Below are 24,489 nucleotides of genomic sequence, written 5' to 3' on the forward strand. Positions count from 1 at the left end.
GATATTTTCCGTCGTAAGTAGATTTATTATTTTATTCAGTATGTGGGCCCCTCCTTCCTAACTTGCGACGTAATTTTATCTTGTGACGAAAAAACGAACTTACTACTCGACCAAAAATGACGATTTTTTTCCGTCGTAAATGGCTCAATTACGATGATTTCAGTTCAAAAAAACCGTCGTAAATGGCCAGATTTGTTGTAGTGTTTAATATGTGTGGTTAATAACATTTTTAGAATGTGGTCACATGTTCTACAATTTTGTATTCTAAAATTTCCTGTATTTTATAATTTTTATTAAATTATATAAAAAAATAATGTCTCATCCATTTTTATGTGTGATTTATGTATTTTTTTATGTTCTTAATTAACCGTGTTCTATAACTTTTTGGGTTTTTCAATTTTTTGTACTGTATTGTATATTTTTTTTGTGTTCCTAAATTAATTTTTAGTTAATATGTGTTCTCTAAAAAAGTAAAACTAATGTGATAATTGTGTACGTGTCATATGTAGACTTAAAAAAGGGGGTGTACGTGTGAGTGTAGGCATATATATAGAAATCTAAGAGCACTCCTTTTAATCCAATGGCTTAAATACATATGTATATTTATATATCTAACTTATTATTATATATTTGATCATAAATACATATATATTTTCAACTAAAAATTTTAGTACATATGATTTAGACCATTCATTTCATCATTCATTCATACATAATTTTGTAGTAATTATGTACACATGCATACAAACATTAATACATATATATTCATATATAATTACACACATACAATTCATGCATATATAATAATTTTATTAAGTGGTTAACTTTTTTTGGTGTCTTTACCTTAAGTTTCAAATTTAAAAATGAGAATATATACATTATAACTATCGAAGTAGTAATTTAAACAAATGAATAACCCATGATAATTAAAATTAAATGTTAATATTCTATAATTTTTAGTTTCACTTAAACCTCAAAAAGATACTTAATTTAATTATATTTATGTTTGAATATGAAATACCCCAACTTTTTTTAGATAATAAATTATACTTAAATATCAAACTAAAACTACAAATTTTATTCATGCTTCGAATAAGTCTCAAATAAGCTTACACAATTTTTTAATCCCAAAAATAAATAGCATTATATAGAAAATCTTGAGAGAGTTCCAATATAAACATAATCACTAAAATATTATTCTAAGCTAGTCCTTGTGCCAAAAGTTTAGTATCTCAAAATTTTGTCAGTAAAGAACCATAGAGCCCCTTAACAAACAGCTCGGGCCATAAATACCTGGTGATAAGTGTGTGCCCACGCACTCTCTGAGTATAAAAGGCTACTTCCCCAACTATATGCACAAAAATATTTTAAAGATTTTAAAATAATGTAAAGTGTCAAGAGTTAATATAATACCCCATATTTTATTTGTTACATTTTTGGTGCAATAATTTAGTAAATATTTTATTAATTGATTTTAGAATTCAAAATTATGGATAATGTTTTATGTAGATAATTGGCTGTAAAAAATTTGAATTTTCTAATGTATCTTTTAGATGTTTAAAATTTGAATATGAGTCAGGTGATAAGAGTTTCATAGTTTGTTGAGCTACTTATAAACAGAGTTACCCTGTTAGTGTTTTCACACAAAAACTCATCTTAGAGATAACAAAATGGAAAACGAGTGTTATTATATAATTTATGAGTGAGATAGAAGAGTTGGTGCATAAGAAAGGAAGCTTTGGATCATGTGCAAGAAGGTCAATATTGGGTTATTAAGGATTATAAGAGAAGGATAAATATATTTTTCTGTTATTAAAGATTAAGAGGAGGAGAAAGATAGCTATGTTAAGATCCGCCAAAACTTTCAAAGAAGTGTACATCTTGAGAGAGGTTTATTTAAAATTTGATTATGTAATTTAAGATGATTATTATTTATATTGTATACTAATATTAATCATTTTATTTTCAGGTTTATAACTATTTGTACACATTTTTTTACACACTTATATCAGGCTCTAAATTGAGGTAAGTATTATCAAATTATTATATTATTTGTTGATGTGTTTATATATTGTGTTAGGTTACTGTTTAATGCATGTTTAATTGATTAATTAATTGTTATTTGTACTGGCTACAAGATGTTTAATTAGTAGTAATCTAATTAGTCATGTTCCCTGTTGTTTTTGTTTATAATCTGTATGTCATTAGGTTGGTTTAATAAATTATATGATTCTCATGTTTTTACATTTTATTAACCGGATGATATGATAAATTTTAATATTATTAATATCTAGCTAGTTTTGTTAATTATTAATTACTAGTTATGTGTGTGAGTTGTTTACAATAATTATCATGTTATATTGTGCTAGTTTGTTATTATGTAAAAGTATTTGTAAAATAAAATCTATTTTCACAAGATTTAGTTTATTGAGATTTATTAAAATTGACAAAATATGATTTTGTAGGACTAATGATATGCATAGTATTTTATTTTATACGAGATATGTAGTCAAAATATTTTGTTAAATAAGTTAAGTAATTAACAATTGGTTGTTTATTTATCTAAAATTATAAATTGTTTACATTTGTTAATCTTATTATATTTTCCTCATAACATATTTGTTACTTTTTTTAACCAATATGTTATTAATTAATAATTTAAATTTTGTAAGTACTGTTGTAGTACTAATGTGTGAGAGGTGGATTTGATAAATATTATCTGTATGTGTTGATAGACAGAGAGCAACCTATATTTATTTTTATCATTTTCTTAAATTGTTGTTATAATTTAATGTGTTAAATTAATGTATAATTTAAGTTTGTCTACTTCTATAAAGTCATATATTTAATGTTTTCTACATTACTTTTATAAAATATTATAATTTAGTTGTATGTTTATACTACTCTAGCATGAGATGGTGATAATCTGTTTTAGTTGTGGTAGTTGTATAAAATATTAAATTTTTGTTAGCTTACTTATTAGTGGGTTTTAGGATTTGGCGTTTATAAGTTATATTTGTGTTGATATTATAGATTGGTTTCGAGGTTGATTTGGAGCTAAGTAGTGATTTAATATTTTACACTCATTCCAGGTACGAGTATCTTTCATTCTCTTTTAATTTAATATATATTTTCTTCCCCTGTACTTATTGTCCCATCATATTTATCTTATCAAATTTTATTTTGTTAAGTGTATATGTATACTTGTTAATTTTTGCTCACCCATCTTTGATACATGTTGTTGCTTAACCACTTTTGATCTATGTTGCCTATGAGTATACTTGATTTGTCACATGTAACTTTTATTTTCAATATTATTGGAAACACTTTGAAACCATTTGTTATGAGTTCTTAAACTTATTTGTGTTGGGTAATCACAGACAAGGCACATGGAGTTTTTGCAGTCTTTGGTGCTCTCGGCACTAACTCGTATCAGTGCTATTAGTATATAAGCATTTCTCTGGGGTATGAGGCATGATTAAGATCATGATCATTTTGTTTGTTTGGGAAATGTTTTATACATTTCATTTTATCCTTGTTGTGGATAACCGAAAAAGGAACTGTTTGCACTGTGCTTTGCTTGGTGTTTATTAGCGAGTAGAGGTTTTATAAGATGCCCTTATTAGTACCCACCTTACTTGTTCTCGGCCATTTCATTGATTTTGAAGGGATTAGTTTGTTCCTTGCTTCTAAATAATTATCGTCATATTACTCATCTTCTTGGCTAATTATTAAATCAAATATATTCTTTCGTTTTACCTTTTAATGATATATTCGTACTGGGCATTTGGCTCACTCGTATTTAATTCTTTCCACAGGTAGTCAGGGGTAAAATGGGGTGTGATGAGTGCTGCCCAGATTTTAGCTTGTTTATCTAGTTAAAAAATAATGTCAAGGACATGTTTTATTTCCATATTATTTTGGATCTTGTTAGAGAACTTTATTTTGGATCTTTTGAACTTTTGTTAGTTTAATAAATTATGTTTAGCTTGTTTTTACTTCCAATAATAAATAAGGCTTAGCTTGTGTAGCCTCTACTTGTTTAAGTGGGGTGTTATAACGTTAGTATTCAGAGCTTAGGTTATAGTTTCTGGAGACTGTCTTTTAGGATTTGACCTGTGAGTTTTGGGTTGACTCCATACGGGTAGATTTAAGATTTTGGATATGATTTTGTGATATATGTGTTTGTGCACTCATAAAATTTTGTGCAGGATGGCAAGATGTAGCAGTAGTCGAAATACTGGGGGGAATGATAATCAGCAGATTGTTATGGATAGGAGTACTTTTATAGAGATGTTGCGGGAAGTTCAACGTGGACAGAATCCCACTGCTAACGGGCAAGATCGAGATGGTCAAACTATGTTTGATCGTTTTATGAAGCAAAGACCCAATTGTTTTAAGGATGCCAAGACTCTCATGGATGCTGAAGCTTGGATAGATCACATAGAGAAAATTTTCAGGGTCTTGGAGTGTTCAGAGGTGGAAAAGGCTCGACTTGCTACTTCTCATCTTGAGGGGGATGCTAATAATTGGTGGAAGTCTGTGGTAGCCTCGCATGCACCTGGCTATAAAAATACTCTTACTTGGCAGGTATTCAAAACTCAGTTGGACCAGAGGTATTTTCCAGCCAGCATACATGAGGATTATGTAATGGAGTATCAGAGTATTACTCAGAGAGATGATGAGTCGGTGGCAGACTTTCAAGTCAGATTTTAGAGGTTAGCTGGTTATGCAAGATCTGTGGCTGGGTCAGAAGCGGATAAAATCATGAAGTTTAAGTGGGCATTGAAGAATTCCATCCGCAACCATATCATCTCTAACCGCTATACATCTATGGACACCTTGGTTGACAATGCCAGAGATCAAGAGCTTCATCAGGCTGACTTTCTCAAGAAACGAGACATGCAAAATCAGAAAAGAAAAAGAGAAGATGACTTTTACGAGCGTCGACATGGATTTCAAAAAAATGGTGGTTCTTCGGGTGGATTCAAACCAAATGATCAGAGGTATAATACTCGGAATTTTCAGCAAAAGAATGGAAATTAAGGAAATGAGCAAAAGAGGTCTTTCAACCAAACTGGAAATAAGGAAGCATCTAAGTGTGAGCATTGTGGAAAGATGCATGGAGGAGGCACTTGCTATTGGGCTACTAGAGTATGCTTCAATTGTGGAAAGAAGTGTCACACTATTCGAGACTGTCAGATGCCACCAAAGAAGCCTTGGGATCATAAGGATCAGGGAGAGAAAAGCAACCAGAAGACTTCCGGTCATGTGGTTTCCATCACTACAAAAGATGCTGCAAGTACTCCAGGTAGCATTTCCGGATCACTTTCTGTCTATAATGGAAATGCTATAGTCTTATTTGATACTGGAGCTACACATTCATTTGTCTCAACATCTTATGCTAAATACTTAGAGATTGCATCCACTGCACTTATATCGGATTTTTCTGTTGGCACTCCTTTGGGTGTAACTATACTTGTAAATTCTCAGTATCTTGATTGTGTAGTTAGAGTAGACGATAGAGAACTACTTGTAGATCTCTTACCTATTCAGATGAGGGACTTGGATATCATACTGGGGATGGATTGGCTGGAGCAACACAAAGCTACAATTGGTTGTCCAGGAAAAAGAATAATTTTTGACAAATCCAATTTGCCCGAGTTCGTGTTTCAAGGTTCTAAGCCTAGTGGTTGTGGAAAATTCATTTCGGCCATCAAGGCTAAGAAGATGATTGCTCATGGATGTGAAGGATTTTTGGCTCATGTGGTTGACACGTCCAAGGTGCAGCCAGAGTTAGAAGATGTTCTTGTTGTTCGTGAGTTTTCAGATGTATTTCCTAAAGATTTGGAGGGTCTTCCGCCCGAAAGAGAGATAGAATTTTCTATCGATTTGTTACCAGATGCACAACCTATTTCCAAGGCACCTTATAGAATGGCTCCGTTAGAGCTACAGGAGCTGAAAGAACTGCTGGAGGAGTTACATGATAAGGGTTTTATTAGACCAAGTGTTTCGCCTTGGGGATTACCGGTTCTATTTGTGAATAAGAAGGATGGTTCGATGAGACTCTATATTGATTATCGAGAATTGAACCGAATCACGGTGAAGAATAGATATCCATTACAGAGGATCGATGACTTATTTGATCAGCTTCAAGGAGCAAAATACTTTTCGAAGATTGATCTACGGTCAGGTTACCATCAACTAAGAGTGAAGGCAAGTGATATTCCGAAGACAGCATTCAGGACTCGTTACGGACACTACGAGTTTCTTATTATGTCTTTTGGATTGACAAATGTACCTGCAGTTTTCATGGACCTAATGAACAGGGTATTCAAGGATTTTCAGGATAAGTTTGTGATTGTGTTTATTGATGATATATTGGTGTATTCAAAATCAAGGGAGGAACATGAAGAGCATCTTCGAATTGTGTTGGAAACACTACGGAATAAAAAATTGTATGCAAAATACAAGAAGAGTGAATTTTGGCTTGATCAAGTTACATATTTGGGACATATTGTATCAGCAGATGGAATCATGGTGGATCCAGCCAAGGTTGAGGCTATTACTAATTGGCCAAGACCTAGCACTACGATAGAAGTGAGGAGGCTTTTCGACAATTACGATGCCATTGACACGGTTGACTCGAAAAAGTAACAAGTTCATATGGACCGATGAGTGTGAGACTAGTTTTCAAGAATTGAAGAAGTGACTTGTGACATCACCGGTATTGACACTACCATCAGGATTGGAAGGCTATGTTATTTATAACGATGTTTCGAAGAAGGGAATTGGCTGTGTATTGATGCAACATGGAAATGTTATTGCCTATGCTTCAAGACAATTAAAGCCTCACGAGGTTTATTATCCGACACATGACTTAGAGCTTGCAACCGTCATTTTTGCATTAAAGATATGGAGACACTATTTGTATATTGATAAGTGTGAGATCTTTACTGACCACAAGAGTTTGAAGTACATATTCACGCAGAAGGAGCTTAATATGAGGCAAAGACGATGGATTGAATTATTGAAAGACTATGATGTGAGCATTCAGTATCATCCCGGCAAGGCTAATAAGGTTGCAGATGCTTTAAGCAGGAAAGATTTTGGAAATTTGGCCGCTTTGGTGACGCAACAACAACCTCTTCAACGTGAGATTGAGAAATTTGGTTTGGTGTTTTATCATCAGAATACAGTTGGTATGGTAGCAAGTTTGCATGTCGAGCCTAGTCTTATCACTAGGATTAAGGCAGCTCAGGATGGAGATGGAGAATTGTGGTCTTTTTTCTAGAATATTTATCCTGAAAAGCAACCAGGATTTCATTTTGATGATCGTGGCATTCTATGGATGTATAATCGTCTATGTGTGCCTGCTAACAAGGAACTCAGGGAGGAATTGATGGAAGAGGCTCATAGATCACCATTTTCTATTCATCCAGGTGAGACAAAGATGTATCAAGATTTAAAGGAACACTTTTGGTGGAGCGGTATGAAACGAGATATTGCCGATTTTGTTTCGAAGTGTTTGACTTGTCAACAGGTGAAGATTGACCACCAGAGGACAAGTGGCTTATTACAACCATTGGAGTTACCTACTTGGAAGTGGGAGAATATTTGTATGGATTTTGTCATAGGACTGCCTAAGACTTTTAAGAAACATGATGCGATATGGGTTATTGTAGACAGACTCACTAAATCTGCTCACTTTTTGGCAATCCGTGAGAACATGAACTTGGAGAACTTAGCGCTATTATATAGAAATGAGATTGTTAGACTACACGAGATTCCAGTTTCGATCGTGTCAGACAGAGATCCCAAATTCAATTCAAGATTTTGGAAAGGATTTCAAAAGGCATGGGGTACCAAGTAATATTATAGCACAGCTTTTCATCCACAATTAGATGGGCAGTCAGAGAGGACAATTCAGACCTTGGAGGACATGTTGCGAGCATGTGCATTAGAGTGGTATGGAAATTGGGATGACTATTTGCCTTTGGTTGAATTTGCTTATAATAACAGTTGGCAGAGCAGCATTGGTATGGCTCCTTTTGAGGCACTCTATGGGCGCAAGTGCAGAACACCTATTTGTTGGAATGAAGTAGGAGAGAAGGTTTTGGAGGGTCCCGATCTAGTCCAAGTCACTGCAGATAAGGTAGCATTTGCTCGAGAAAGACTTGAACAAGCTCGATCTAGACAGAAGAGTTATGCCGATAAGGGTAGACGAGAATATGAATTTAAAGCAGGAGACAAGGTCTTCCTTAAGGTATCTCTGCAGAGAGGCATTCAGCGATTTGATCAGAAGGGTAAGCTAAGTCCGAGGTATATAGGACCTTTTGAGATTCTTGAGAGGGTTGGAGCTGTGGCATATAGAGTTGCTTTACCGCAACAATTGTCACGAGTGCACAATGTGTTTCATGCATCAGTTCTGAGAAAATATGTATATCATCCAAATCATGTTGTTCAATATCCCTTAGATGCATTTCGTGAAGATTTATCTTGTGAAGAAGAAGCTGAAGCTATATTGGCGAGGGAGGATAGAGTGTTGCGCAAGAACACGATCCCTTTTTTTAACGTTTTATGGAAAAATCATGATATTCGAGAATCTACTTGGGAAACTGAGGATTCAGTTCGTGAAAGATATTCGTACCTCTTCGAATCAGGTACTTCACTAGAATTTCGAGGACGAAATTATTTTAAGGAGGGAATAATATAATACCCCATATTTTATTTGTTACATTTTTGGTGTAATAATTTAGTAAATATTTTATTAATTGATTTTGGAATTCAAAATTATGGATAATGTTTTATGTAGATAATTGGCTGTTAAAAATTTGAATTTTGTAAGCTATCTTTTAGTTGTTTAAAATTTGAATATGAGTCAAACCAGGTGATAAGAGTTTCATAGTTTGTTGAGCTACTTACAAACAGAATCGCCCTGTTAGTGTTTTCACACAAAAACTCATCTTAGAGCGTTAGATAAGAAAATGGAAAACGAGTAGTATTATATAATTTATGAGTGAGATAGAAGAGTTGGTGCATAAGAAAGGAAGCTTTGGATCTACATGTCACTACTAGAATTCTGTCAATAGACATCGGTCCTTAGACATCGGTTGCTCAGATGACCGATATTAAAGTTGTTTTAGACATCGGTTATTTTAAAACTGATGTTATTGCTTATATTAGACATCGGTCGAGAAAATAACCGTTGTCTATAGTTATTTTTCAAAACTGAGAAACGTTAGTTAGACATCGGTTTTCTATATAACCGATGTCTTTGTTTTATAAACATCGGTTGTATTTTACAACCGTTTTCGATGGTTAACTTAAAAAAATTAAAAAAAAACACGCGGAAACTTTCCCCCCATTATTCCCCAAATACTCCCCCCTTAACCAAAAAAAAACCTGTTTTCCCCCTAATTCTTTTTCTTCTCTCTTTCTCGCTCTATCACTCTCACTCTCTCTACTCTCTCTCTCTCTGAGCTCTCTCGTTCTTTCTCTCTCTCTCTCTTCCATCTCTCCGCTTCTCTCCCTCTCTCTCTTCCATCTCTCTCTCTCACACACACAATATATCAGTTGATTGCAAGTATATAGGGTCTCAATTAAACCCCAAATTGAAGAACACCTTCAAATAATTAAATCCCATATACGAGAAACCCTAATTTCTGAATAGGTTTGTTTGTTCAATTAGGTTTGTTTATTCAATTAGGTTTAATTTGTTCAATTAGGTTTGTTTGTTCAATTAGGTTTAATTTGTCCGTCTCCCTTTCGTATGCCCACCAGAAATCCATCTCACTCCACTCGTTTATTCAGGTACTAATTATTACACACACTCTTGCCTTTTATATTGTGCTATTACATTTATTATTTACACACATTGATGATATTTGTGTGTGTTTTGTAGTTGTCCGGTTGAAATGAGTTTGATGTAACCCTATCACATGACCACTGCTTCTGCTTTGATGACTTCTATGCTTATGCTTTCGAGAGTCGGTTACGGTTGGCTCCCCGAAGGTATTTTCTTTTTTCATCCTTTTAAACTAAAGATGGAGGCATTGATGTTATTGAAACATATGTGTTTTGGAATGTTCATGAGCCTTTTCCTGGCAATGTACTTTACTTTTATCTCTATTTCTAGTAATTGGTTCTTTTACATTGTTTCCATTTTTTACTTTAATATCTATAATATGAATCTATTTAATTTCAGTACAATTTTTAGGGGAGATATGATCTAGTTAGGTTTTTAAAGACAGTGCAGAAAGCAGGGCTTTATGCGAATCTTCGAGTTGGGCCTTATATTTGTGCCGAATGGAATTTTGGGTATTGTATATAGTTGTTTTAGATCTTATTTTGTTTATTCTAATGCATGTGTCGGTGAAAATTAAAATGTGAAGTTGTTTTAATGGGATGTGTGTTTTTTTGTAAATTTGTTCAGAGGGTTTCCTGTTTGGCTGAAGTATGTTCCAGGCATTAGCTTCAGAACAGACAATGAGCCATTTAAGGTTATAATTTTGGATTTGAATTACTTCCATTTTTGCATATTTCTCGGTGTTATCGACTTAAGTAATTAACTTGTTACTTGAATGAAATGGCGGTGTTGCAGATGGCCATGAAAGGTTTTACAGAGAAAATTACAGAGAAAACTTGTTACTTGTTACTTGTTACTTGATGAATGAAATGAAGGTTTTCAGAGATGGAAGGTGGAATGAGGAAGATGATGCTGTTTTGGTGCCTGGAGATATTATCAGCATAAAATCAGGAGATATAGTTCCTGCAGATGCTCGTTTACTTGAGGACGATCCTTTGAAAATTGATCAAGTGGGTCTCCTGTTAGCATTAACGTTTAGTATGTCATTCTGTTTTCACATTTATGTTGTAGCACAACTGCTAATGTTCTCAAGTATAACACTTTGCTGTCATCTTTGACTGTTGAATTTGTAGGATCCTGCTGTGTTCAAGATTGACATGCTTGTCCATTTCTGCAAAGAAATAATTGTAATTACTGATGAGAGGAACTCGGTACTTATAAATGTGTAAGTATGCCCATGGTAAACAGATAATGTTATATCCATCAATACTAAAAGGCTTCAAGAACGGAATTATATAACAGTCATATCTCATGGTTTTTGGAGAGAATATAACGGAGTCAATATCTGATGGTATTTTAGCTGTCATAACGGGAGGAACTGTGAAGCATCCAAGGCCAAGCAGTATTTCCATCATTTTACAGAAACAGAGACAATTAAGAAGTATGTTCTAGAAATTCATCCAATGACAATGTATAGATATACACAATATCCTCAAGGTAGGTAAATGATAATTTTATTTCTGGGAAAACTGGAGTGGCAAGAATTAGCTCTTGTGTAACTGTCCTCTGTTTAATTCCTGTAGGTATTTGCAAAAGGAATAGATGCAGATGCTGTTGTTCTTATGGCAGCTCGAGCCTCACGAACAGAAAACCAGGATGCAATAGATAATGCCATAGTTGGGATGCTGGCTGACCCAAAGGAGGTAAATAATAAACCAGATCTTTCTTCTCCAGATCTAAAGGAGGTAAATAAGATTGATAATCTAAATTTTGCCTCTGTTACAGGTTGGAGTTCAGACATCAAAAATGGAAATGTTGCCGAGCAACGTTGATATTAACTCATGGGAGACCTATAATGAGGATATATCTTCTATGAAAGATAGCTCTGCCTTTACTACTTCTGGTCTATTGGAGCAAATTAATGTTACTAGGGTTGCTAGTGACTATCTGTGGTATATAACCAGGTAAAAATTATGCTTAGTTGATATTCTTTTGATGGAAGGCTTTTATACTACTGCTTCTATTTTAACATTGAGTTGTTTTTATGCACATACTAGCTCTCATTGTTCAAGTGCTCTCAAGGGTGAGCACATGTCCTCCATTTGTTTAGTGTCACCTACCTTATTAACTGATACATAATAATTAATTCCCTCATTACTGTTTCAGTTTATGCATCAGATATCTTTTAAAGGATTGGAAAAGTTTTAGGTGAGACAAATATCTTTTTATTGATTGGAAGCATGGTAAAGAAAATTGGAGCCCGCGTGAAAGGGGATGACTTGAGTACTAGAAATAGAAATATGGTTGATTTTACATATTAGTTGTACTTTGTTTAGAATGATAAACATATTTGATATAAGTTGTACACATTGAGAATTTGTTGATCTTGAATTCAATTGAGTAATAATATATATGTATTGGTTGAGATTTGAGAATTAAGTTTTTTCAATATTGTGGTTAATATATTGTCTAATATTCGATGTTAAAAAAGGGATATTAGCACATATAAACAAAGAAATAACATCAATTCAAAAGTAAACACATGATGTCTATTTATCGTATTAATATCGGTTATTTAAAAAATAATCGATGTCTATTGTTCAAATGGACATCGGTTATTTAGAAAACAATCGATGTCTATTGTTCAAATTAACATCGGTTCTTTGAATACAACCGATGTCTAATAGGTTATAGACATCGGTTTTTTATTTGTAATCGATGTTATTTTATAAATATTGCTTGTGTGTTATAGTTTTAAATAGGCCTAATCATCCTAATATTATATTTCTGAACTTGACATTACACAATTATATAACATCAATATGAATTAGACATCAGAAATTTTCCAGAAACGATGTGTAATATTACATAGACATCGGTTTTTAACCGATGTCTATGAGAAAATACATTTAACATCAGTCGCGAAGACATCATACATTTTTACATAGACATCGATTTTTAACCGATGTCTAAGGTCTCTTTTCTAGTAGTGTGTACAAGAAAGTCAGAGAAGAGCTAACGGGAGTGTCACTGTTAAAAAATATTGGGTTATTAAAGATTATAAGAGAAGGAGAAATAGATTTTTGGGTTATTAAAGATCAAGAGGAGGAGAAAGATAGGTAGGTTAAGGTCGGCCAAAACTTTGAGAGAAGTGTACATCTTGAGAAGGTTTATTTAAAATTTGATTATGTAATTTAAGATGATTATTATTTATATTGTATACTGATATTAATCATTTTATTTTCAGGTTTATAACTATTTGTACACATTTTTTTACATACTTATATCAGGCTCTAAATTCAGGTAAGTATTATCAAATTATTATATTATTTGTTTATGTGTTTATATATTGTGTTAGATTATTGTTTAATGCATGTTTAATTGATTAATTAATTGTTATTTGTACTGTCTAAAAGATGTTTAATTAGTAGTAATCTAATTAGTCATGGTCCCTGTTGTTTTTGTTTATAATCTGTATGTCATTAGGTTGGTTTAATAAATTATATGATTCTCAGGCTTTTACATTTTATTAACGGGATGATATGATAAATTCCAGGTACGAGTATCTTTCATTCTCTCTTCATTTAAAATATATTTGCTTCCCCTGTACTTATTGTCCCATCATATTTATCTTATCAAATTTTATTTTGTTAAGTGTATATGTACACTTGTTAATTTTTGCTCAGCCATCTTTGATCAATGTTGTTGCTTAACCACTTTTGATCTATGTTGCGTATCAGTGTACTTAATTTGTCACATACAACTTTTATTTTCAGTATTATTGGAAACACTTTGTAACCATTTGTTATGGGCTCTTAAACTTATGTGTGTGAGTAAATCACAGACGAGGCACATGGAGTTTTTGTAGTCTTTGGTGCTCTCGGCACTAACTCATATCAGTGGTGTGAGTATACGAGCATGTCTCTGGGTTATGACGCATGATTAAGATCATGATCATTTTATTTGTTTAGGAAATGTTTTATACATTTTATTTTAACTTTTTTGTGGATAAGTGGAGAAGAAACTGTTTGCACTGTGTTTATTAGCGAGCAGGTGTTTTATAAGATGCCCTTATTAGTACCCACCTTACTTGTTCTCAACCATTTCTTTGATTTTGATTGGATTAGTTTGTTCCTTGCTTCTAAATTATTATTGTCATATTACTCATCATCTTGGCTAATTATTAAATCAAATATATTCTTTTGTTTTACCTTTTAATGATATATTTGTACTGGGCATTTGGCTCACTCGTATTTAATTCTTTCCACAGGTAGTCAGGGGTAAACGGGGTGTGATGATTGCTGCCCAGATTTTAGATTTTAGTTTGTTTATCTAGTTGAAAAATAAAGTCAAGGACATGTTTTATTTCCATATTATTTTAGATCTTGTTAGAGAACTTTATTTTGGATCTTTTGAACTTTTGTTAGTTTAATAAATTATGTTTAGCTTGTTTTTACTTCCATTAATAAATAAGGCTTAGCTTGTGTAGCCTCTCCTTGTTTAAGTGGGGTATTAGAGTTAACTTACCCAATGAATCCAAATAAAATGCCAAATAATCCTAATTTAAATAGATAAAGCAAAATATAATTAATATCTAATACCAATTATTTAAAAAATGACATGTATATAAGATAAGGCATAGTAACTGTGTCCACACATATATTCTCAGTGCAAAGGTTAGCTAATGATAAAATTATACAACCCTTATACTAAATGTTCATCCGGACAATAAGGGAAAAATAAATAAATAAAACATATAAGTAAACTTTTAGACTTATAAATATGAGCATATATTTATGTATACAAAAAAATATATAACTTATCAAAAACACAATATTTGCATAATCACATTATTCCTGAAATATAATAATAATAATAATAATATAAATAATAATAATAATAATACATGAGGGACAAGTGCATAAATCATTTAGTGAGAGAGAAAAAGGTGTAAAGTATCTTAACAACAAATATACCAATGGAGAAAATTCAAATTTTCACAATATGCAAAAACTATTTTTATTTATTTATAACATAAAAATATGAATATACATTTGTAAAAAACATTTCTCACCTTTACCTTGCATAAAATGTAATTACACACAAATACTTATGTAGAAAATAATATGACATAACTCATGTGAAATTAATAACTAAAATTTGTTGATGTGATTACATTAGAAAATAATTACCAAAACTATCACATAGATAACAAAACTTATAAACACCTGTAAAATTTAATGGTAGGTATGTAGGCAAGTCCTTTAACTATGGCACATAGACTTAAATAGCATGGAAAGAAATTAGCAGTGTCAAAACATATATACATGAAATATATAGGAGCACTTAATTGTATATACAAGCCAGACATGAAATATAGGAGCACTTAATTTTATATACAAGTCAGAGAGTGAAAATTCATGTAATATTATAAAATATAGAATGAAGTAGAACCTACCTAGTACGAGAGTCACTGTACAAATAAAACTAGTAAGGATTATATAGAACTATTGGTTGAACTTATTTTGTGATTTACTCTGCCTGTACTCACACAGTATTTGAAATTGATACCCACTTTTACCCACTAATAAGAACAGATAACTATTATTATTAAATGTAATTATTTTAATTTTCAAAACATATAACTTTATCAAATAAATTTTATAATTTACAAGAACAATTAATATCAATATATAAAATACAAAATATTTTAATATAAAAATCTCCGATATTACATTCTACCCCCCTTAAAAAAATTTGGTCCCAAAATTTAAACATGCAAAACGTATTTAAATATATGAAAAATATTTCAGTGTCAAGAAACACAAACCAAAAATAAAAGTAGTTTTTTTATAACACACCCAACTAAACTCACACGCCACCGCATGCTCATATCTCATAACTCACGTGAAGGCTCACTACTCACACGTCAAGTCTCACTACTCACACGTCAACCCGGCTCTCAATACTCTCAATACCATCTACGCTCTGAATACCAACTCTAATACCGGGACTTTTTTTACACAATAAATTATACTTAAATATCAAACTAAAACTATAAATTTTATTAATGCTTTGAATAAGTCTCAAATAAGCCTACACACTTTTTATTTCCAAACTTAAATAACATTATATAGCAAATCTTGAGAGACGCGCCTCCAATAAAAACATAATGACTAAATTATTATTCCAAAGCAAGCTCAAATCAAGTTCACCTTTAAGAAAGCACGTGAAAGTAATGAGCCAAAGAGCCCACCAAGAAAATAATTCTACACTAGTGGATCAAGTATCTTAATTTTATAAAACCAAGTTTATTAGGAGAAAATCCATATGACATAAAATATAACTTAATTCTACAGCTGGCTAAGGCCACAAATACCTGGTGACACAGTATCAAAAATTCATAATTTCTGTCAATAATCCCTTACCAAGGTTTCATAAGTTATTGCGCTCCCGAATGCATCATAATTAGCACTCCCTAATTAGTAGTTCCGGAACTATAAGCAATTACTAATTGGTTCACAAGTTAGAGGGAATTCTTGTATCTAAAACACTTGATCCATAAATTTTTATATAAAAACAGTGCAAAAATATTTTAAAATAAAGTAAAGTGTGAAGAGTTAAGTTACCTCAGTCACTTCAATGAATCCAAATATAAGTGCCAAATAAATCCTAATTTAAATAGACGAAACAAAATATAACTAATATATAATACCAACCATTTTAAAAATGATATTTACATAAATACAACAAAAAAATACTAGCATATACTTATGTAAGTAAACTTCTTGGACTTATAAATACTAGCATATACTTATGTACACAAAAAAATATATTACTTATAGAAAACATAATATTTTCATAATCACATTATTCCTGAAATATAATAATAATAATAATAATAATAATAATAATAATAATAATAATAATAATAATAATAGTAGTAATAATAATAATAATCATAATCATAATAGTACATGACCGATAAGTGCATAAATCATTTAGTGAGAGAGAAAAGGTGTAAAGTATCTTAACAACAAGTATACAATGTGATTTCGAGTCAAACTAATTCCAACAAATTCAAATTTTCTCAATATGCAAAAACTATTTTTAATTATTTACAACATAAAAATATGAATATACATTTGTAAAAAGAACTATCTCACGTTTACCTTGCATAAATATAATTACACACAAATATTTACTTACAAAATACTATGACATAACTCATGTGAAATTAATAACTAAAATTTGTTGATGTGATTACATTAGAAAATAATTACCAAAATTAGGAGATAGATAAAAAAACTTATAAACACTTATAAAATAACAATAAATTAAGGTGTTTAGTGATAGCTATGTAGGCAAGGCCTTTAACCATGGCACATACACTTAAATAGCATGAAAAGAAATTAGGAGTGTCAAAACATATAAACATGAAACAGGGGAGCATTTAATTGTATATACAAGTCACATAGTAAAACATGCATGTAATATTATAAAATATAGAATGAAGTAGAGGGGACCTAGTAGGAGAGTCAGTGTATAAAGAGAAAAATAAAACTAGTAAGGTCACGTCTCTCCCTCCCTTAAAATCCAAAACCGTACTCCCTTAAAATCCAAATTCACCAATCATATCTTAGTCCAATCCTAAAATTAGGATTTTTTACATTAAATCAATGGAGAACAATGAACATAGTCGGTGTATATACGAGCCTGGGGAAAAACAGCAGTTATCAGATTATGAAATTATGAAGATGAATTACACAACTCTATTCAGGATCCAGATTTTATCACGGATGAAGGTTGTCATGTTGATACATAAATGCCTCGATTTGGTATAGAATTTCTTACAAGTGAAGTAGCTTACGATTTTTTCAAGATTTTTTGTTTGAAACAAGGATTTGCTACACGAAAATATTCATCTACTAAATTCAAAGATGGTACGGTTATAAAGAGATATTTTGTGTATAACAAAAAGAGTTTTAAAGGGCCTGATAAATGAGAGTTAGGGAGGGAAGTAAAACGAAAGAGAGAAATAAGAGAATTTTGTAAGGCTCATATGAATATTCATCAAACTAATGGACGAACTTGGTGCATTAGCAGTTTTTATAAAACACATACACATCCAATGATTGATTCTCCAAAAAAGAAGGTGCATTTATGTTCACATCATAAATGATGTTATGAAGAACATACCAAGATAACTATAGAAGAATATCATAGATGTGGAATTGGGCCGGCTAAAATTTCTCGTTTGCTGAATGGATCTAGTCATCCATCAAATAAAATTACTCTACAACAAGATAGTGATCATCTGAGAATTAGCCGAAAAAGTAACATTGGCAGAAAGCGCGGTGTAGTTATAAAAAAGTTTTTGGAGAGACAAGCACAAGATTCTCAATTTTATTATGCAATAGAAATTGATGAGAATCAAGTTTGTAGAAGCATTTTATGGGCAAATGGAAGAGCGAGGAATTCATATATGTTATGTAACGATGTTGTTGTGTTTGACATGACGTACATAACTAATAGTTTTTCAATGCCGTTTGCACCATTTACGGGTGTCAATCATCATATGCAATCCACTTTGTTTGGTTTTGCCCTTTGGAAGATGAGCGTGAAGGGACTTTTATTTGGTTATTTGAAAATTGGTTGAAATGTAGGTGCAATTATTACAGATCAAGATCCAGCTACCCGTAATGCAATTAAAAACGTTTTTCCGTATACACATCATATATTTTGTAAGTGGCATCTTGGACTACATAAGGATGAACATATTCGTTCACTTCGATCTTCGTATAATCCAGAACTTGATGACGTCTACTCTAAATGATCAAAAAAAGTAGAAGTATCGAAGAATCAGAAATATGTTGGACTATGATGTAAGACAAATACCAACACCATTTTGAAGAGCCTCTAACAGAGAAACAAAAAAGCGAAAAGAAATCTTGGAGTTGGTTAGAGACCAAGCATGAGCAAAGGCATCATTGGGTGCGAGCTTATTTACGGAAAACCTTTTTTGCAAGTGCCTCTATATTTTTGTATCATTTTCTATCGGTAATAGTCTTCCTATATTGAGCCATATCTTTCTTTTTGTACAGGATGTTTATTTGATAATTTTTGCTGCTCATGCTGCTACTTTTATTTATTAACTATTAATCAAACAATATTTATAACTATTGCAGGTATGAAATCCATTGAAAGAAGAGAGGGTATGAATGCCTTTTTTGATGGATTTGTTCATAGTTCTACTGCATTGTCCGAATTTATTGATCAGTATGACGTAGCTATTGATGATCGGCATAGTAAGGAAGAGAAAGAAGATTTTATTTGTCTGACAATTAAACCAAACTTTGCGGAGATGTATCCGGTTGAGGCTCATGCAGGACAGGTTTATACCAGATTGGTTTTCAAAAAATTTATAGAAGAATTTAGATTATTATTTCATTTTCGGCATAAAAATGTTAAAGGAGAGGGAGAGAATTTAACTTATGAAGTGACCTTTGACTGTAAAAATAAACTTGTATCACACATGGTTGATGTTAATACATCAGATTTCAATTTTGTGTGTACTTGTGCATGTTGGATTATTTATTTAATCTAAACATAGTTTATTTATTTGCTTTTATTTATTGAATAAGTCTGTTGCACAGACGTGGGTGTTTGCAGTAGAATAGGTCTTTAGTTGTTATAAAAAGAGTGGGAGTACTTCCTGTTTTGTAGGGACTCTCAGTAGTTTATATTCTTCTCATGTATTCTGTTTAACTTTATCTCTTCAATTTAAGCAAGTTTTCCATTCAATAACTTTAGAAGCAAGCTAAGAGTGCATTGTGATTCTGGTTAAACCCATCATCTGGTATTAGAGCTTACCCATATACACATCTAAATATTCGCACAATCAAACACACTGAACTATCACAGAAAAAATGGAAAAAATGGAGACCACGAAAGGTAAAGAAGGTTCATTTGGCTTGAGCTACCCACTACTTACAAAAACCAACTATACTGCATGGGCTATGAAGATGAAAGTTTTTATGCAAGCCCATGGTGTGTGGAAAGCCATTGATCCCAAGGATCCAAAAGCTCCAACCAATGACAAGATGGATAAGCAGGCGTTAACCATCATTTATCAAGGAATTACTGAGGATTTACTACAGTCCATTGCAAATAAGAAAACCTCCAAGGACACTTGGGACGCCATTAAGACAGTACACTTGGGTGCAGACAAGGTAAAAAAGGCCAAAGTACAGATGCTCAAATCTGAATTTGAAGCCTTAACTATGAGAGACAGTGAGCAGCTTGATGAGTTTTGTATGTGATTGAATGGCTTGGTGACGAACATCCGAGCCTTGGGAGAGCAAATTTAGGAAGCGTATGTGGTAAAGAAAATCTTTCGGGCTGTTCCTACAAAGTTTCTGCAGATAGTGTCAGCTATTGAACAGTTTGGTAACCTGGAGACAATGTATGTGGAAGAGACCGTTGGATCCCTAAAGGCTCACGAGGAACAAATGTGTGGGAAAAGGAGAGTAGCGAACAACAACTTCTTTTGATAGAAGAAGAGTGGATGAAGAAGGAAAGAAAGGATGGTCAGTTACTTCTCACTAGAGAAGAGTGGTTGAAACGGACAAATAAAGGAGGTTCAGGCAGCAACTATGAACAAAGGGGCGGAGATTTTGGACGAGGTTACAGGGACAGAAGCTGGGTTCGATGTTACAATTGCGGCACTTATGGACACTTGCAAGCTGAATGTCGTAAGGAACAGCGTGATAAGGAACAGAGGAGTGAAGCAAACCTGTCCCAGGTTGAATGTGACGAACCCACATTTCTCCTTGTAAAGTGTGATGACAGTAAAGAAGTGATGATTTTGCTGAATGAAGAGGGAACGACTCCAAGTCTGAAAGCAACCAGCAAGGGAAATTTGGGTGAATCTAGTATATAGTATCTTGACAACGGGGCCAGTAACCACATGACTGGTCTCCGTAGTATGTTCAATGATTTGGATGAAATAGTGACTTGAAAGGTAAGGTTTGGCGACGGGTCAACAGTGCAAATACAAGGAAAAGGCTCTGTGATGTTCAGAACTAAAGACGGAAAATTATACAAGCTCGGAGAGGTATACTTTATCCCAAATCTCTGCAACAATATAATTAGCTTAGGCTAGTTGTCAGAAAATGGTAGTAGGGTTCTTATCAAAGATGATTATTTGTGGATTTATGATAAGAGTGATTGCTTGATTATGAAAGTGAAGAAATCTGCGAACAGAATGTACAAACTAGTTATTAAAGATGATAGAGATGCATGTTTGCTAACTAAATCGGACGAAATAACCGGGCTTTGGCACACACAGCTAGGTCATGTCAATTTTCACTCTATGCTCCTTATGTCTAAAAATAAAATGGTAGAAGGATTGCCTGATCTCACTCAACCCAAGGAGATTTGCGAGGGCTGTTTAATGGCTAAGCAGAATAGACATCCATTCCCAGCTCAAATGAAGTTCAGTGCTAAAAAATGATTGGAATTGGTACACAGTGATATTTGTGGTCCTATCACCCCCATCAACTCTTTCTGGCAATAGGTATTTTCTACTCTTGGTGGACGATTTCTGCAGGGCTATGTGGGTATATATGCTGAAGACTAAAGATGAGGCTCTTGTGTGCTTTAAGAGGTTCAAGGCATTGGTCGAAAAGCAGTCAGGCGAAGCAATAATGGTTCTTCGAATAGACAGGGGAGGCGAGTTTTGCTCAATGGAATTCAAAACTTTCTGTGAAGATAATGGTATTCTCAGACACTACACAGCCCCATATTCCCCATAATAGAATGGGGTTGTGGAACGTCGAAATTGAACTGTAACAGCCATGACAAGAAGCTTATTGCCTGACCGAGATATGCCATCATACATGTTGGGCGAGGCTGTTAGACATGTTGTGTCTTTGTTTAACCGAGTGCCTACGAAGGCTGTACAAGGAGCAACTCCGTATGAAGCCTGGATAGAAGAAAAACCTCAGGTTGACTATCATCGAGTTTTTGAGTGCATCTGTTACATGAAAGGTCCTAGTGTTCACGTGAAAAAACTAGACAAAAGGAGCAAGTGTGTTGTACACTTGGGAAGGGAAGCCGAGACCCAAGCTTATCGTGTATATGATCCTGAGACGAACAACATATTTGTCAGTAGCGACGTGATTTTTGATGAAGCTAAGGGTTGGGAGTGGAATAAAGCAGCTTCATCAGCAAACTTGTCATCTGCATCATTTGTTATACCAGACCACTAGGAGGAAGAATTTCAAGGTGAAGAAGGAGAACAACAGGATGGTGGTATATCTACACCAGAATCTGTGACACCCACCTTAAGCGGTACATTTACACCACAAACTGTAACACCCATCTTAAGTACCTCCGTTTAGTCACAGAATTATGATGGAAGTGAACCCCCACAAAATTTCAGACTTATCAGCAACATATACAATGAAGCCGAGGAAGTGGAATTGGCAAACGAATTGGCTGATGAGTTACTATTAATTGGCTGTGATGAACCTTCTTGCTACACACAGGCAGTAATGGAACAACACTGGAAAAATGCAATGGATTGCGAAATTGAGGCTATAGAGAAAAATGAAACATGGAGTTTGACAGACTTTCATGAAGGTCATCGAGCCATAGAATTCAAGTGGGTATATAAATTAAAAAGAGATACGAATGGGGAGGTGCTGAAGTACAAGGCGCGATTGGTGGCAAAGGGGTATGTATAGAAACTGGGGATTGATTTTGAAGAAGCTTTCGCCCCTGTAACAAGGATGGACACAGTTCACTTGTTGCTAGCACTTGCAGCCAGAAATGAGTGGGAGGTGCACCATTTAGACATGAAATCAGCCTTCCTTAATGGTAGACTATATGAGGAGGTTTATATCAAATAACATGAGGGATACATAAAAGAAGGACATGAGACAAAGGTTTACAGGTTATATAAGGCGCTGTATGGACTTCGCCAAGCTCCAAGAGCTTGGTACACACAACTAACAAATGTCTGGAAAAGCTCGGTTTTCGTAAATGCCCTTTGGAGCATGTTGTCTACACTAAGAATGAGGGAAATAAATCACTAGTCATTGGTGTTTATGTTGATGATCTGATTGTTACAGGCACTAATGTGGGCAACATTATTCAATTTAAAAGGCAGATGAGTCAAGAGTTCGAAATGTCCGACTTGGGTAAGTTAAGCTATTACCTCGGTATTGAGGTTAAGAAAGAAAAAGGTGTCATCGAACTCAAACAGGTTGCATATGCCAAAAAGGTTCTTGAAAGCTCTGCCATGGCTGGCTGTAATGTGGACAAGTTTCCTATGGAACCGAAGCTGGTGATGCACAAAGACGAGAATGGTAAGCCTGTTAATGCTACTGAATATAAGAGCATAGTAGGAGGATTACGATATTTGGTTCACACACATCCAGATATCGCATATGCGGTTGGAGTGGTGAGTTGCTTTATGGATAGGCCAATTGTGCTTCACCAAGTAGCTGTGAAAAGGATTTTAAGGTACGTACAGGGTACTCTAAACTACGGATTGATGTACACAAAGGGTCAAGGTGATTACATGTTGTCTGGTTTTTCGGACAGCGAATTTGGAGGTGATATGGTGGACAGGAAAAGCACGGAAGGCTTGACCTTCTATCTGGACGAGTCATTGATCACCTGGGTTTCTCAGAAGTAGAAGTGTGTAGCATTGTCTAGTTGTGAGGCTGAATTTATGGTTGCTACAGCCACTGCATGTCAAGGAATATGGTTACACCGTCTTCTGAGTCAAATTGCAAATGTTCGAGCTGGACCAGTTGGGAAATATATCGACAATAAATCTGCCATCGATCTAGCTAGAAATCCGGTGTTCCATGGTCGCAGTAAGCATATAGATGTACGCTACCATTTCATTAGAGAATGCGTGGAGAAAGGGTTGATCACCATTAAGCATGTTAGCACAGAACATCAACAAGCAGATGTCTTAACCAAACCCATGTCTGTGGTAAAGTTTGAAAGGATGCGTGAATTGCTGGGTGTTAAGAATCTTGATCATGTTTAGATTAAAGGGAAATATGTTGGATTATTTATTTAATCTAAACATAGTTTATTTATTTGCTTTTATTTGTTGAATAATTCTGTTGCACAGACGTGGGTGTTTGCAGTAGAATAGGTCTTTAGTTGTTATAGAAAGAGTGGGAGTAGTTCCTGTTTTGTAGTTCTCATGTATTCTGTCTAAATTTATCTCTTCAATTTAAGCAAGTTTTCCATTCAATAACTCTAGAAGCAAGCTAAGCATGCATTGTGATTCTTGTTAAACCCATTAGTGCAAAGTTTGAAAATGCAGGGCTGCTGTGCAAGCACGTGTTATATCTTATAAAACAAAAATTCTTGGTGAAGACAATTCTTGAGAAGTATATCTTACGAAGATGAACACTAAGTTTCCGATACACTACTTATGAAAGGTTAATAACAAGTGACTCTAAACTACAAGAATATAATAACCTCCTATGAGTTGTCCATTTTTCCCTTCCATTTGTTGGTTTACCATTTTTATATTGTGAAGTTTGCAGATGCTGGATAAATGAATACCATGGAAAAATAGTTTTATCATTAGTTGTTTTTCTATAGTAGTTGTGAGTGTATTCTATAAGGGATTAGAGAGACGTGTGCCT

The 24,489-nt window shown here is 33.6% G+C and overlaps 2 protein-coding genes across 2 annotated transcripts; both read left to right on the forward strand.

Moving 5' to 3' along the window:
* The first annotated feature begins 5,118 nt into the window (after positions 1-5,118).
* LOC141666205 (uncharacterized) lies at positions 5,119-6,657 on the forward strand. Its single transcript, XM_074472199.1, has 2 exons — positions 5,119-6,102; positions 6,349-6,657. The coding sequence occupies exons 1-2, from the start codon at positions 5,119-5,121 to the stop codon at positions 6,655-6,657; spliced, it is 1,293 nt and encodes a 430-aa protein (XP_074328300.1).
* A 13,089-nt stretch (positions 6,658-19,746) lies between these two features.
* LOC141666207 (uncharacterized) lies at positions 19,747-21,624 on the forward strand. The gene is made up of 3 exons (XM_074472200.1): positions 19,747-20,122; positions 20,269-20,733; positions 21,341-21,624. The coding sequence occupies exons 1-3, from the start codon at positions 19,747-19,749 to the stop codon at positions 21,622-21,624; spliced, it is 1,125 nt and encodes a 374-aa protein (XP_074328301.1).
* The last annotated feature ends 2,865 nt before the right edge of the window (positions 21,625-24,489 follow it).

Source organism: Apium graveolens, chromosome 6 (genome assembly GCF_009905375.1).
Source record: "Apium graveolens cultivar Ventura chromosome 6, ASM990537v1, whole genome shotgun sequence".
Taxonomy (NCBI): domain Eukaryota; kingdom Viridiplantae; phylum Streptophyta; class Magnoliopsida; order Apiales; family Apiaceae; genus Apium; species Apium graveolens.